Source organism: Symphalangus syndactylus, chromosome X (genome assembly GCF_028878055.3).
Source record: "Symphalangus syndactylus isolate Jambi chromosome X, NHGRI_mSymSyn1-v2.1_pri, whole genome shotgun sequence".
NCBI lineage: Eukaryota > Metazoa > Chordata > Mammalia > Primates > Hylobatidae > Symphalangus > Symphalangus syndactylus.
Genome location: NC_072447.2, coordinates 106906307 through 106919454, shown reverse-complemented (window position 1 = coordinate 106919454; position 13148 = coordinate 106906307). Strand labels below are relative to the sequence as shown.

At 45.3% G+C, this 13148-nt stretch overlaps 1 protein-coding gene across 3 annotated transcripts in view; it reads right to left on the bottom strand.

Moving 5' to 3' along the window:
- Nucleotides 1-2221: 2221 nt before the first annotated feature.
- Nucleotides 2222-13148, bottom strand: part of GPRASP2 (G protein-coupled receptor associated sorting protein 2) — a 121982-nt gene continuing 111055 nt past the window's right edge. The window contains exons 1-3 of one of the 3 annotated variants that reach the window (XM_063635193.1): nt 6710-6967; nt 5656-5733; nt 2222-5385 (exon numbers count right to left, since the gene is read on the bottom strand). In XM_063635193.1, the coding sequence (XP_063491263.1) occupies nt 2571-5051 (2481 nt within the window). In that variant the 5' untranslated portion in view covers nt 5052-5385; nt 5656-5733; nt 6710-6967 and the 3' untranslated portion in view covers nt 2222-2570. Of the gene's footprint in view, nt 5514-5655; nt 5734-6709; nt 6968-13148 lie in introns of those variants that run through there. The other 2 variants (XM_055268449.2, XM_063635192.1) reach the window with 2 other exon arrangements.

Sequence of the window (13148 nt, the reverse complement as noted above, 5' to 3'; positions counted from 1 at the left end):
ATATACCCTTCAACTGTTTTCTTAATCCTAGCAGTTGTTCATTAATTGTGTTGAAAAATCTTTCACATATTCTTTTTACATTTACATGAGTTGTAATTTTACCTTTGAAAATTTAGAGCATTCTCAGATAAAAAAAAGTTATCATGTCTAAAAATAATAAAACATTGGATATTTCTCGTACGTCTGAATTTCCTCTCCAAACCAACATATATCCCTGTCTTTTCCAATTCTCCTGACTGAAGGTATGGTGTGGTCATTTTTTAAATTATTGTGGCAAAATACACATAACGTAAAATTTATCATTTTAACCATTTTAAAGTATACAACCCAGTACATTATCAATGTTGTACAACCATCACCACTATCGAGCTCCAGAACTTTGTTGTCACCTCAAAAGGAAATGTTATGTTTTTTATGGTAATAATTATGTGAAAAAGGTGCCATTTTTGTACCATGAACAGACTAATATTAAACTTAACACCCTTGGTAATTTTTTTTTTTTTTGAGACGGAGTTCTGCTCTGTCACCCAGGCTGTAGTGCAGTGGTGCAACCTCAGCTCACTGCAACCTCTGCCCCCCAGGCTCAAGCGACTCTCCTGCCTCAGCCTCCCCAGTAGCTGGGATTACAGGCGCGCACCACCATGCCTGGCTAAGTTTTTGTATTTTTACTAGAGACAGCATTTCGCTATGTTGGCCAGGCTGGTCTTGAACTCCTGACCTCAAGTGATTCGCCCACCTCAGCCTCCCAAAGTGCTGGGATTACAGGCGTGAGCCACCGCACCTGGCCCACCCTTGGTTATTTTATTTTATTTTTTTTGAGACAAGGTCTCACTCACATCACCCATGCTGGAGTGCAGTGGTGTGATTATGACTGACTGCAGCCTCAACTTCCTAGGCTCAAGTGATTCTCCCACCTCAGCCTCCTGAGTAGCTAGGACTACAAGCGCGTGCCACCATGCTGGGCTAATTTTTTGTATTTTTAGTAGAGACAAGGCATCAATATGTTGCCCAGGCTGGCGTTGAACTCCTGAGCTCAAGCAATCCTTCTGCTTCGGCCTCCCAAAGGGCTGGGATTACAGGTGTGAGCCACTGTGCCCAGCCAATTTTAATTTTTATCTTGAAAACATTTTATAAAAAGCTAGTCTTTCTGATAGCTCATTCATTTACAACTTTTCTAAATGATATTATCTCTAACCGTTTTTTAACACTTATAGTTTATTCATTTATATAATTGTGTCCTTTCCGGCATGCTCATCTATAACTCAAGGCACAAGATGTAGGCATATTAATTTTTAAATTTGTCTTATTAATGTTTGTATCTCCCCAACGCCTGTCTCTAAGCATTTTTTAACATGGTATATATTTTATTCCAGTCTGTGTTTAGAAATTCGTATTGAAATTGCATAGGAATTGTGTACATTTACAGATGTTTTAAAAATGGAATCTAATTTTCCATACATGATGTCACATTCTGTGTTTCACCAAATATAAAATAATTAATGTCCTTTTGTGTCAATAAACCTATCCATACATAATCATTTCAATGGCTGCATGGTATTTCCTTAACACTTTCCTTTGTCTAGGAATATAAAGGTAATCATATTCCCCACTCCATTTAATTGTGCTATCCTACTCTTTCAGCCTTTAGGTGGCATTGAAGTAACACCTGTACTTTGAATCGTTAAATATGCAGATTTGGCTTATTCTGTTCCCCAAATTGGCCTCTTCCCAACTTCCTAACTGCATTTCTCATCAAACTCCTTTTACTTGTTTCAGGCAGACTGGGTTCATCCATGCTACCAGAACAGATTATTCAATTACACACTTTTCTTCAAACCACCACTACCCACTTCCAAGAGCAACCTAATGATTTGTCTTATCCTACCCTTAGGCAAGTCCCAGGGCTAAGATGGTAATTTAAATGGGTCCTATAAGAAGTATTAATTTTAGGTTGGTTGTTGGGAAGGCTCATAATTGGGCAAACAGGCGGGCAAGTTGTCTTGCTCTCCTATCCTGACCAATTTGTTCTATCCTGACCAATTTAAGTGGGTCCCTCTTCTCGGAAGCATTCCTCAAGTATCAGAGCCCACAATAATCTCTCCCTTCTTAACTCAAGAACAGAATTTTCTAATGAGCGCATGTTTGTCATACTAATAATTACCTATGTTTGTAAGTGCACATGATTTATCTGTACATGGTTCTTAAACTGAAGAAGGGTCACTTATGCCAATTTTAACATAGAACTTTATTGAAAACACAGACTCAAATAGAGAACCATATATTTAAACAACGAATAGCAGGGTAGCTTACTTAGGTGATACAGTTCATTGAAAGCTTCATACTGAAAAATATTGCAATCTGGACAGCAAGACAAATATCAACAAATGTGTTTTCAGTTTTGATATTCATTTGGCATCCACAAAATGATCCAGCTCAAAACAAGAGTTGACAAAGTTAACATCAGCATTAAAAAATGTAAGTTACAACAAAAAAACAGACTGTGAACACCAAAGCACTACTCAGGGCTCTTTGGGAACATAAGGCTGATCATCGGCAGGTGGTTAATCATATTAACTTTGCTGTCCCACCTCAGGATCATTTTGATTGTCTATTTGGGCTTGTAGTTGCTTAGCTAACTCCTCAAATTCACGAAATGCTGAAATAAGCGGCTCAAGACTGAAATCATCATCAATTAAGGACATCTTTCCACTTTTTATAATGTTACTGATATTCTGAAACATTTTAATAACAATTTGAATATTATCATTTGTCTCTTCTATGTTAAAGAGACCCACAAATATTGAAAGAGCTTTGGCACTGAATAGTTTTTTTGCCACAGCAGGATTTTCAGACAAATTCAATAGCATTTTCAGAACGTGAAACTTTGTTCTCGCATTGGCTGTGGTTAATAAGGAGAGAAACCCAGACATATAGTTGGCAATCAGTGTGTGATAGTCAATAGTCATAGTGAGGTGTCTAAGCATCCTTATTCCAGTCAGCTGCTCAAGGGAATCCACACTATGTGCAAGGGTTTCCTCACACACTTGACATATGAATGTCTCAATCATGTTTAGATTTGGGTAAGGTGGAGCCATGTGAATCATATTTTCCAAAAAACTTGTCCTAACTCTAGAGGATGGATAATTAAGCAAGGTTTCAATAAGTGAGACAACACCTGAATCTCGAATGAAATCTCGGGTAAATTGAGAAGCACTTCTCATACCCATTGCAATTTTAGATATTTCATGAATAAAAGGATCCCGAATTTTGTCCATTAATAAAAGGAGTTCTTCAAACTCTTCAGAACCAATTTTCAGCTCACATTGTATGCAGCTGCAGGACCAACTCTCAGACTCTGCACTCTCCCTGGCCCTAAGATGCTCTCGAATTTCCTGGACTGACCGGTAGGAAGGATCATACTGAAATGTGAACTCAGGACTAGGCTGATCAGGCTGAAGCAAAGATTCCTGCTCTTCTCCTTCCGGGCTAAGTTCCAGGTTCTTGGGCTTTGCCTCAAGCATTTCAGAAGCCTCTTGGGGAATTCTAAAGGGGCTTGTGGATCGGAAGCCAACCCCATGAAAAAGACCAGGTTTGAATTCAACAGTGACCTCGTCCCAGGTTTGGGGCCTGGAGGATGCATTAAGCTCCTCAGCTGCATCTCTGAACCTATCAATGACCTTGTACACAGGACAGGGATTTAGGTCAAAGCAGGCCTCATCTCTGTCCCAGAACCAGGACCCAAATATGGCCTCTTCTTCAGACTCCGGCTTGGCCTCTTCTCTGGCCACAGCCCCCAAACTGGACTTTTCCTCAGCCCAGTACGCGGATCCGCCAATGGCCCCCTCCTCAGTTCCTGGCTCAGATTCACAGATTGCTGAAGCTCCACCCTCCAAACTGGCCTCTTTTTCTGCCCAGAACCAGGACCCAATAATGACTTCCTCCTCAAACCTGGGTTCTTGTTTGACCCTATCACTGTCAACATCTTTCTGGGCCCTGGGTTTCAAGGAGGTATTAGGATCTTCTTTGTCTCTGCACCTGAATCTACTATTGGCCTCTTCTCCAGGCAAAACCCAGGACTGCTTATAGAACTCATCTTCAGACTCGGATTCAAAACAATCTTCTCTATTTGTCCTGAGCTTGGACCTGATATTTGCCTGCTCCCTGACTCTGGGCCTGAACAAGTTATTGGTATTTTCTCCAGCCCAGAAGGAGAATGGGTTGCTGGCCTCATCCTCAGATCCAGACCAAGAATCAACACAGGCTTCTTGCTTGGATCTGGGCCTGGACCTGGGATTAGTCTGATGTTTAGCCCTGTGCCTGGACCTGGTATTGGACTCTTCCCTGGGCCATGATCTGACACTTGTCTCTTCTCCAGCCCAGAAAGAAGACGCTGTAGAGGTCTCATCTGCTGACCAGAACCCAGACTCATTAGAGGCCTCCTCTCTGGCCCTGGGCCTGGAATAGCACCAAGACCCCATATTAGTCTCCTCCCCTGGTCCAAACCAGGGCTGGATTCCTTTCTGACCCTGGGTGCCAGGAAAGGTTTCAGCATCCACATTGACTAGTTCTCTATCCATAGACAGGCCCTTAGATTTAGTAACTGATCCAGACTCAGCAGTGGCCAGTGGCCAGGCAATGGCATTAGTCTGGGACACTCCTTCTGCCTGTGACACTGCTTCAGTCCCAAATTCACTCTGGGCCCACACCTGGGCTTCATCCTTGGGCCTTGCTCCAGGGATTGCCTTGGCATCAGTTTTAGAACGAGCACCACCTACTGCCCTGGCATCGGTTTTGGGCCTGGCCCCTGCCATTCCTTGAGCCTCCGTTTTGGGTCTTGCACCACCCATTGCTTGGGCCTCAGTTTTGGGCCTTGCCACAGGAACAGACTTGGTCTCAGTTTTGGGCCTTGCCCCAGTAGTTGCCTGGGTCCTAACCTTGGGTCTGACCACCAGAGGGACATCATTCTCTCTCTCAGCCCCAGCGATAACCTCTTCCCCAGCCTTCTTTTCAGGCTTGGCCTGGGCACTAGGCTCAATCTCTGCCCCAGTCATGGTACAAGTTACAAAGAAAGTCAGGTAATATACTCCTCCCCCAGTCTAAACCTCAACCACAGATCCGTCACAGGTTTGTTTCTTCACACTCTGATCTTTAGGTGATTGAGGATATAAGCTTGGAAATAAGAGTTAGAATCAATATCCAGTCCAGTAGTCACTCAGCCTCCTTCCCAAACACAGTCTCAGTCAATAATTCAATAAGACAGATGGAGTGTAGAACAGGCACAACCAAGCTAAAGGAAGACAGATATTTCCTGGATGGGTGCAGACCCGTTGAGGGTGGTTGTCAGCAGCAACTCCACCACCAGCAGAGCAGCCACTGGAGGTGGATCTAGGGAGAGAGAATGAAATGAGGCTTGGAGTCTCTTCCAATTGTACGAGACGTATGCAGTGCGACTGACGTTGAATGCTAGGTGGGACAGCTGGGCTTTGAGAAAGTCCCTCTGGACCGGCTGCCTCCTACAAAACAGGTCCAACAATGGTGGGAAAGTGTGTCGGCAATGGGAGGGGCCAAGAAGCCCCCAGATTGGACCCTAATCACTCCCGGACCCATGCTGGTCTCCACTACCCCACCCAAAAGTATACCCACTCTCATACCAACCTTCACTGATGTGGTGCAGTTTCCCCCTCTTTCTCTTGTTCAAGTGGTGTCAGGCCCCACAGCTGACAGAAGGGGGTCCTACAGACAAGTAAACATACAGGAGAGAATGGAGTGTGAGTGCTTCGTAAGGTAGGTGGGCACTCTGGCCCCTGTGACAAATATCTGTCTTCCCATTCAAGGGTTCAATGTATCTATGGCTTCCTGTGTCCTAGTCCCTGCTCTCAGGTCTTTTCTGAGTCACAACCCAACCTACACCTATCTCGTGTCTCCTGCAAGAAATAAAAAGGATGCTGGCACTGTGCAAATCCGGCAGAATAGAAGTGGGTCTGCCACTTCTACTACAGGTGGAAGTGGATCTGCCACCTGCCATGCTCTCTCTCTCCAACTGTCCCCTGCATTGTCCTCTCCCCCTTCTCATCAACCTCCAGAGCTGTGAGCCAGTCTCCTCCTCCTTGCCTTTCTTGCAGAACTGGCTAGCCTTAAAGTAGGCCTATGGACAAACACATGAAAAAGTAAGACAGTCAGGATATGAGTGGTGGCAGAAGAGCACTTCGTAGACAGACCAATGCCAAGGATAAGAGTCCCCATATTATTGGTATCTGTCTTTCAACATTCGGGGTTTTGCTGGTAGAATATTCTCCTTTTATTTGGGCCCTGCTTCAAGGTTCCAGAGATAACAACTCCTTCTCTTGACGTCATACTCTTCCCATTACTCCCTTCTCCAATTCTGAGGATTCACCACTAGGTGCGCCACATCCCCTTGCTCTGCGCAGCATAAAATGGGGGAAGGGAGCCGCATATTCTAGAAAACAGGTTGTGAATTGGTACTTGTCAGTATATCTCCCTCATCACCCCCACCTCCAAAGCCCACCCTTTCATGCCCCCAGTTTAGGACGGTGGGGGAGGCAGGTGGGGATGGAAGGTGGGGGAAGCGCCATTAGAGAGGGGAAGATTAGGACGTGCTCCTGGATGCCTGACCTACTCTGGTCACAGTCCCCTACCCCGATTCGGGTCCCCAATCAGTGTTTAGCTCCCAACCCCCATCCCCACACACCTCCAGAAATCCAGGCAATATTCGTGCTCCTTTATTTCAAGCCTCTCCTCTACAGATGCTCGCTGTGTCCTGTCAGAATACGCCAGACCTACCGCACAGACAGAAGACTTTGACATCAACCTGGAGCCTGTGGGAAGGGAAGGCACCGAGGACATGCGGCCCCACAGGCCCCTTTCGGGAATCGGGACCCGGAGTAGCAAACGCGGCTCACCTCCCGCGGACTGGGTACAGAGCCGGGACGCCGACCCCCGCCGGCCTCCCCGGGCACCCCCCAGCTGCCTCCCCAGGCGCCCCCCACAACAGCTCCCGCTCCGCCATTTCTCCCGCAGGAGCCTCCCCCACAGCCCTCTCCGGGCACAGACACCGTCGAGGGCGGGGCGCGGGCGCCTGCAAAGCTGGCTGGGAAGCGGTCAGCGCGGTTCTCCTCCAAACGATCTGACGGTGCCTCCCGAGCCAGCCCCTCAGCCCTTGGCCCGGCCCGCTCCGGTCACCGCCTCCCCATCGCCAGGGGTCTCGGGCACTGCGCACCTCTCTCAAGCGCCTGGCTCCCACCAGATCGTCTCCTCGTTGCCAGGCTGTCAGGGTCCGCGGGGCAGGCTGCCTGCTGGTCCACCCTGCCGGACCACCCCCGCAACCCGGACCCCCACCTCATGCACCCGCACTTGCCTTCAGAGGCCCAGGGCCCAGGTCGTCGGCCTCCCCCTCCTCTCCTCAGCTCTCCTCTGGCTCACTTGGAGCCACTGCTTTCCCCGCGATCCGAATGGCAAGGACGCGTCCCGCCCCCCACGCCTCTGCACCAAAGTAGGCAGGGGCTGCGCAGGATGCGGCAAGAACCGCTCGCCGCTAGGGTGTCGGGAAGGGGGGCGGAGGGATACGGCGCGAAAGTGCTCGACGCCCCCTGCCCAGGCCCACCGTAGTTCCGACCCCGAGGTGGGCGGGGCCAGGATGAGCCCCAGCCTGGGCGTGGGGGTTGGCACCAGGCTGCCTCAGGAGGCCCCCGCGGACCCTAACGTGGCGACCACTACCATATTTCTGTCGCTGCTGTAATATATGGGACCGGCGGGCGGCTAGGGGCCCGGGCAGGGGACAGGATCGCGAGGTCGGGAAGAGCCGCGCTGGAGGGAACAGCGGATGGATACCAAACCGCCCCGTGACGTGTCTGCACCCCCCGCCCCAACCGCCCCCCTCACAGGGACTGCTGGGTGTCTGCCCCCTCCCTCTCCCCAGTCCCCTTACCATCCTTTGTGGACGCTGATGGGAAAGGGGGTGTCAGCACTGCAGTGTGGGAGGGGAGAGGCAATTTCAGGCCAGAGAGGCCTGGGGCTCTAGGGTGGTCGTCTTGTGCGTTTCTTTCCCAGCTTCGTGGAGCCACGCAGGGGAGGAAGGTACACCTGCTCTTAAGTGAACTCCGGGGCAGGGGGCTCCCATCAAGGCCTCACCACTGCCCCTCTTCTAAAAGAAGGTAGACCTAGACCTCTAACCCTAGGAGACCAACCACTGGTCTGCACCAGACTCATTTCTTTCTGCCACACTGCTCTTTCTCATTACAAATGGTGGCTCACTTGGGCATTGCACCGTCGCCACAGTTGCCCACAAAAGAGGACCTTTCCCTGTCAGGACCCTCAGGAGGTCATAACAGTCCTCCCTCTTTGATGCCACCAGGTAGGGATGGTCCTGGCTCCTCTTCGATTCCCTGTCAAGTCTTCTCTTGCCATGACATTTGGCAGTGTGGAAATGTGGCTGGTATTCGAACCAGCTTGGATCTCAGCCACCTGCCACAACTACCTGCTGTGTCAGCAGTCATTCTCAGGAGAGGATCCCACCGTGCACCCCCCTCCCCGAGACAAAACAACCTGGCTCCTTTTGAATCCTTTGGCCCCCACATCCGTCCTCTACTCTTGAGCCCCTCCTTTCCCTGCTTCCTGCATGGGACAGACAGAGCAATGTGGTTAAACACAAAGTTGATGTTGTTACTGTTGTCCATTTGAAAACTCATTTAGACGCTACCCTCATTGTGCTTGGCAGGTTAACGGTCCCCTAAAGATGTCCATGTCCTATTCTCCAGAACATGTACCATTTTATACTTCCTGACAAAGGATCGTTAAGATTGCTACTCAGCTGAATTTAATTTAAGATTATGCTGGATTATCTTGGCCAATGTAATTGCAAGGGTACTTTAGATGTGGAAGAGGGAGGCAGGGACTCTATCAGATTGAAGCATCATGAGAAAGTCTACACTGGCCATTGTTGGCTTTGAAGATGGAAGGAAGCCAAGATCCAAGAAATACAGGCTGTTTCCAGAACCTGGAAAAGACAAAGAAACAGATTCTTCCCTAGAAATGCCAGAGGGATAGCTCCTCTGGCAACATCTTGATTTTAGTGTAATGAAACCCTTTGCAGATTTCTGGCCTCCAGGACTATAAGATAATAATAAATTTGTATTATTTTAAGCTCTTCTATGTGTGGTAATTGGTTAAAGCAGCAGTATGAACCTAATACACTCACCATCCTGATGAAGTCTATTCCCCTTGACTTTCTTTACCCGTGGATCAGTCTCTGGGGAAGATCTATTTTGGAGCTCATGCCTCACCACTACAAACATCAATTGCCTCTTCTTTGCTTCCTAAAGGAGAGTGATTTTTTTTTTATGTCCCTTATAGGTAATCTTGGAGAAAGTTCCTTTTTGCTGAAACCACTGATATTTCCCAGGTACAAAAGGGAACCCTATTCTTTTGTTGTTGTTGCTGTTGTTGTTTTTGAGAGGGAGTATCGGTGTTGTCGCCCAGGCTGGCTGGAGTGCAATGGTGCCATCTTGGCTCACTGCAACCTCCGCCTCCTGGGTTCAAGTGATTCTCCTGCCTCAGCCTCCCGAGTAGCTGGGATTACAGGTATGCGCCACGACGCCTGGCTTATTTTTTGTATTTTTAGTAGAGATGGGGTTTCTCTATGTTGGTCAGGCTTGTCTTGAACTCCTGACCTCAGGTGATCTGCCTGCCTCGGCCTCCCAAAGTGCTGAGATTACAGGCATGAGCCACCATGCCTGGCCAGAAGCCCTATTCTTATGATGAAATTTCATATATTTCCATATAGCTTTTGTTACCAGATATTTACTATAACTGTACAATATTTTGCTGATATGAAGAAAACATGTGAGGATGATTCTGTACCACATCTGGAGATGAATGTTATGTATTAGAGGAAGACCATGTTAACTCTGCTTTTTTCATGGCCTTAACTGAATGGTGGATTTTCTCTGTTCCACAGCATACTCTCATGAATGAATTCCAGGCTTGGGAGAACAGAGCCTGGCTGGGTCTGCTGGAATTTGTTGGCGTGTGTGCATCTCTTTGCCTTCCTGAGCTGTTCTTCCTCTTTCATAATGTCACTGATGCCTTTCATTTATTCAACAAATACATATTGAGCTCCTACTTTCTCCTAGGCAGTGGGCATACAGTATAAACCAAAGAGAAATGAATCCCCTTTCTTGTGGTGCTTACATTCACCTGTGGTTTCTTGTTCAATTCCCTATTCTGAAAATTTGTAGATGTATCAAAAACTATGCCAGCACAAGTTACTGTGGTAATTCTGGAGGTGCTGGGATCTTGCTCTCAAGATATTTACCTATAGAGGAGTGATTCTACCAAAAGCTGATCGGTTTTACTGTGAGAATTTGAAACATGTGTTGGGCAATTTGTTGTCAATTCATTTAGAAAACAGGGACTATGATAGACATTTACTGAACTGAGAAAGGCCCTGTTCTAACCTCTTTGTGTGTAAAGACATTATAGACTATTACCAGAATGTATTATTACTACCTCCTTATACCAGATGAGGAAACCAGCTCGGATAGTTTGTCATTTTTAAAGTCGAGAGTAAATAAAAAGTTAAAAGAAGATGCTGACCTATGTCTGTCTGACTGGTATAAGCTATTTATTTCCTCTTAAAATGTGTTCCAGTCTAATAGATTGCAACAGCCATGGTTTTACTCCTCAGTGCCTCCACCAGCACCTGTGTAACCCTGACTTGCTCCTAAAATCTAAATTTCCAGAACAAATAACTCACAAGCATTAAGCCCAGGACATAGAGGCAGCTGTACTGACTCATGATACTCACCCCTCTGTCCCCAACCCCACCCCATCTCCCACATGCATGCTTGTGAACTTGCACACCCGTATATCCCTTGCCTGTGCAGCAGCTTACATTGCTTCCTTTTGTCCCTCTTACTCACTGTGGACAAGGACCTGTTTTAACCCATTTAGCTTAACTTTGGACTTTCTACTGTCATTGTCATTTGCAATTCCCCAGACATGTGATATTTAGTATGTATTCATATGCTCATTTGCCATCTGAATATGTTTTTTGGCCAAGTGTCTGTTCCCATCATTTACCCAATTTTAAAATGGGTTGATTGTTTTCTTATTGTTAAGTTTAAGAATTCTTTGTATATTTTGGATAGCAATCTTTTATCAGATGTCTGTTTTGCAAATAGTTTCTCTGTGGCTTCTCTTTTTTAATCTCTTAACAGTTTATTTTGTAGAGGAGAATAATCTTTAATGAGACCCAACTTATCAATTTGTTCTTTCATGGATCATGCTTTTGTTGCATCTAAAAAGTTGTTGACAAACCCAAAGTTATCTAGATGTTCTATTATGTTATCTTCTAGAAGTTTCATAGTTTTGCCTTTTAAACTTAGGTTAGTATCTGTGAAAGGGGTAAGGTCTTTGCCTATTTTTTTTTTTCATGTGAATCTAGCACTATTTGTTGAAACGACTATCTTTTCCCCATTAAATTACCTTTGCTCCTTTGTCAAAGATTAGTTGACCATATTTCTGTGGGTCTACTTCTGGGCTCTGTCTTCTGTTGCCCTGATCTACTTGTCTGTTTTTCACCAATATCAAACCCTCTTAATTACTTGAGCTTTATAGTAGGTCTTAAAGTTGGGTAGTGTCAGTCCTCTGACCTTGTCCTTCTTCTTGAATATTGTGTTGGCTATTCTGTGTCTTTTGCTTCTCCACATAAACTTTATAATCAGTTTGCCAATATCCACCACATAACTTGCAGGGATTTTGATTGGGAGTGCATGGAGTCTATAGATAAGTTGAGATGAACTGACATCTTATGATATTATGTTATGATCCAAAAAAAAGAATATTTTTCCATTTATTTAGATCTTGTTTCTTTCATCAATGTTTTGTAGTTTCCTCAGAGAGAACTTGTAGTTATTTTTGTATATCTATACCTAAGTATTTCATTTTTGGTGTCAATATAAAGGGTATTGTATTTTTTATTTCAAATTACAATTTTTCATTCCTGGGATATAAGAAAAAATTGACTTTTACATCTTAACCTTCTATTTTGCAACATTGCCATAAATGTTTGTTAGTTACTGGGTCTTTTGTCGTTGTTGAGTCTTTGGAATTTTCTTTTTTATTATCAAAATCAAGAAATGTATTCTCTATCCAATTGATACAACTTATTTTATTTTATTTTATTTTTATTTTGAGATAGAGTCCCTCTCTCTAGCCCAGGCTGGAGTGCAGTGGCATGATCTCAGCTCACTGCAACCTCCACCTCCTGGGTTCAAGCAATTCTCCTGCCTCAGCCTCCCGAGTAGCTGGAAATAAAGATGCACGCTACGCCTGGCTACTTTGTGTATATTTAGTAGAGACTGGGTTTCACCATATTGGCCAGGCTGGTCTCGAACTTTTGACCTCAAGTGATCCGCCCGTCTCGGCCTCCCAAGCTGCTGGGATTACAGGCGTGAGCCACTGTGCCTGGCCTGATACAATTTATTACTACACTATTATCTAAATTATAAACTGTTCATACTCTGTCAATTGGTTCCAAAAGTTCCTTCATAGTCATTTTCTTTCCTGGCCCAGAATCAAATATGTGTGTACACACTGAATGTGGTGTGTCTCTTTGGTTTACTTTAATTTGAAATAGTTTTTCAGCCTTTCTTTGCTGATTTTCCCCCAAGTTCTAGTTTATTTTATGTACACTGTCTTAGAAACCTTTGCCTACAGTCCCAGCCATGAAGAAATTCTTTTTTTTTCTATAAACTTTGTGGCTTAACTTCTATAGTTAAATCTATGATCTGTCTCAAATTTATTTTTTGTGTGTTGTATGAGGCAGGAGTCAAGGTTCATTTTCTTCCATATATATATCCAGTAGTCCAAGCATCATTTGTTAAAAAGACTTTCCCCAGTTGGATTGCTTGGTTCCTTTGTAGAAAAATCTAAAAATTTTATAAGTGTGGGCCAATTCCTAGGCTATTCCACTGATCTATTTATTGACCCTTATGCCAGTGCCAAACATTCTTAATTTTTGTAGCTTCTTGGCAAGTATTGGAGTCAGGTAAATACATCCTCCAACAGTGTTCTTCCTTTTCAATATTTATTGAGGAAGTTCCCTTCTTTTCTTTTTCTTCCTCCTTAGT